General features: G+C 43.6%; 1 protein-coding gene across 1 annotated transcript in view; it reads left to right on the top strand.

Moving 5' to 3' along the window:
* LOC107101974 (single Ig IL-1-related receptor-like) overlaps positions 1–1,622 on the top strand; it is a 17,255-nt gene that overhangs the window by 9,832 nt on the left and 5,801 nt on the right. The window contains exon 5 of the mRNA XM_015401078.1: positions 696–880. Within this exon, the coding sequence (XP_015256564.1) occupies positions 696–880 (185 nt within the window). The remainder of the gene's footprint in view (positions 1–695; positions 881–1,622) is intronic.

Below are 1,622 nucleotides of genomic sequence, written 5' to 3'. Positions count from 1 at the left end.
AATATTTAGATGAGCTGTGCTCTGATTGGTTGGTTTACAACGAGCCAAGCTGCTGAGCAAAGACGCATCATAGCAACAAGCACTCACTTACTGAAACATCATTGATATGGTAGGGGGACCAGACGTCCTCTTTTTCCCGGACATGTCCTGCTTTTCAGATCTAAAAAAATGTCCGGGGGAAATTTCAAACTCGACTACAGCGCAGCACGTAGTCGAAACACCCCGGGCACTAGAACCGAGACGTGAGCTCCGGGGCTGGTCAGGGAACCCTGGCGGACGGAGGTCAGGAGGCAGCAGGGGCGGAGCGACCAAACCCGACCCACTGACGGTAGCCTGGACACTGGCTGCCCTGTGCTTCCCCCCGCCTGTCTAACCGGCCCCCCCTCCTCCGGCTGAGGACGGGCGGCTCATGGCTCTCTGCTGAGGTCCGGTCCAGTCAGCGGCCCAGCAGTCCACACTCTGTGCTTCGTTTGGATTCGCCCGTTTTATGCTGGAAGTTTAGAGTTGTTAGAATAGTAGAGAAAGGAGGAGTTGATGTGTTTGAACTTCTCTGTACGTCCATTTCACCCACTGAACTATCATTATTCATCTATGACAATGGAAACTAGGTTTTGCATTCTATGACCCCTTTAAAGTCCAATTATTTAAGCATTCTGTGAATGCACCACTTGAGGTCAGTGTTGAGTCTGTGCTGTGAGTCAGACATGTTGAGGCTGTGTGTATTTCCAGGCAGGGCCTCCTGCACTTGCTGGAGTTATGTCAGCAGCCAATCCTGATCACGTTGGAGGGTCAGATCAAACGCATGAGTCCGGAGATAAAGCGGGAGCTCAGCGAGAACCAGCACCGCCTCACTTTACTCACATGGAGGCAAAACTCAGTGGTAAGATTTAACAGATGGCTTCTTTATCCAGGGTTATAAACGCCAACGCCAAGCATGCAAATCAGGTTCCCACATCGTTTAGATATATTTGTTTCTGATGAAGAATACAGTGTAAAGTGATTCTGATGAGAAAAACAGATAACCCCCCCACCCAATAAAAAAAACCCCAAAACAAACAAAAAAAACAACAACCAGCAAATCAGATTTAAGCAAACAATTTTCAATTTTTCAATAAATTAGAGGCTTTCTGGAAGGTGTGGTTGCCTCTGACTGACTGTTAAGATTTAGATTCAAAAGTTGCCTCATTGTGATTGGTTACTCTAGGAACGCCCACTTAATACCGGAGGCAGGACCTCAGGCCAAACGACGCACGCAGGAGTCTGTGAAAGAAATGATCCATTTTAATTGCTTCTCTTTTTGTGCTTAATTTGGGGACTAAATCTTTTTTTTTATTAGAGCTGAGAGTCGCAGTTAACATTATTCAGAGGTGGAAACAAACTTTTTGAAAATAAACGAAAGGAGTAGTTTTTTTTATGTCGACTAATAAAAAAAGGTTAACTTTGTTTTCTGGGTTATTTATCCCAGAAAATGGCAGCTTAGTTCCTTCAAAAACAGAAATCAATATTTTAGCAACAATATTTCTTAGTTTTTTTGTTGCATAAAATCAAATTAATGTAGATTTGTATTCTAAAGTATTTGCAGACATAGATAATTGCAAATGGAAAAAAATAAAAGCTTTTAT

Source organism: Cyprinodon variegatus, unplaced genomic scaffold, assembly GCF_000732505.1.
Source record: "Cyprinodon variegatus isolate N-32 unplaced genomic scaffold, C_variegatus-1.0 Scaffold1181, whole genome shotgun sequence".
In the NCBI taxonomy this organism is placed as follows: domain Eukaryota; kingdom Metazoa; phylum Chordata; class Actinopteri; order Cyprinodontiformes; family Cyprinodontidae; genus Cyprinodon; species Cyprinodon variegatus.
Note: the sequence above shows the minus strand (reverse complement) of the source record. Positions and strands in the feature narration are given on the sequence as shown.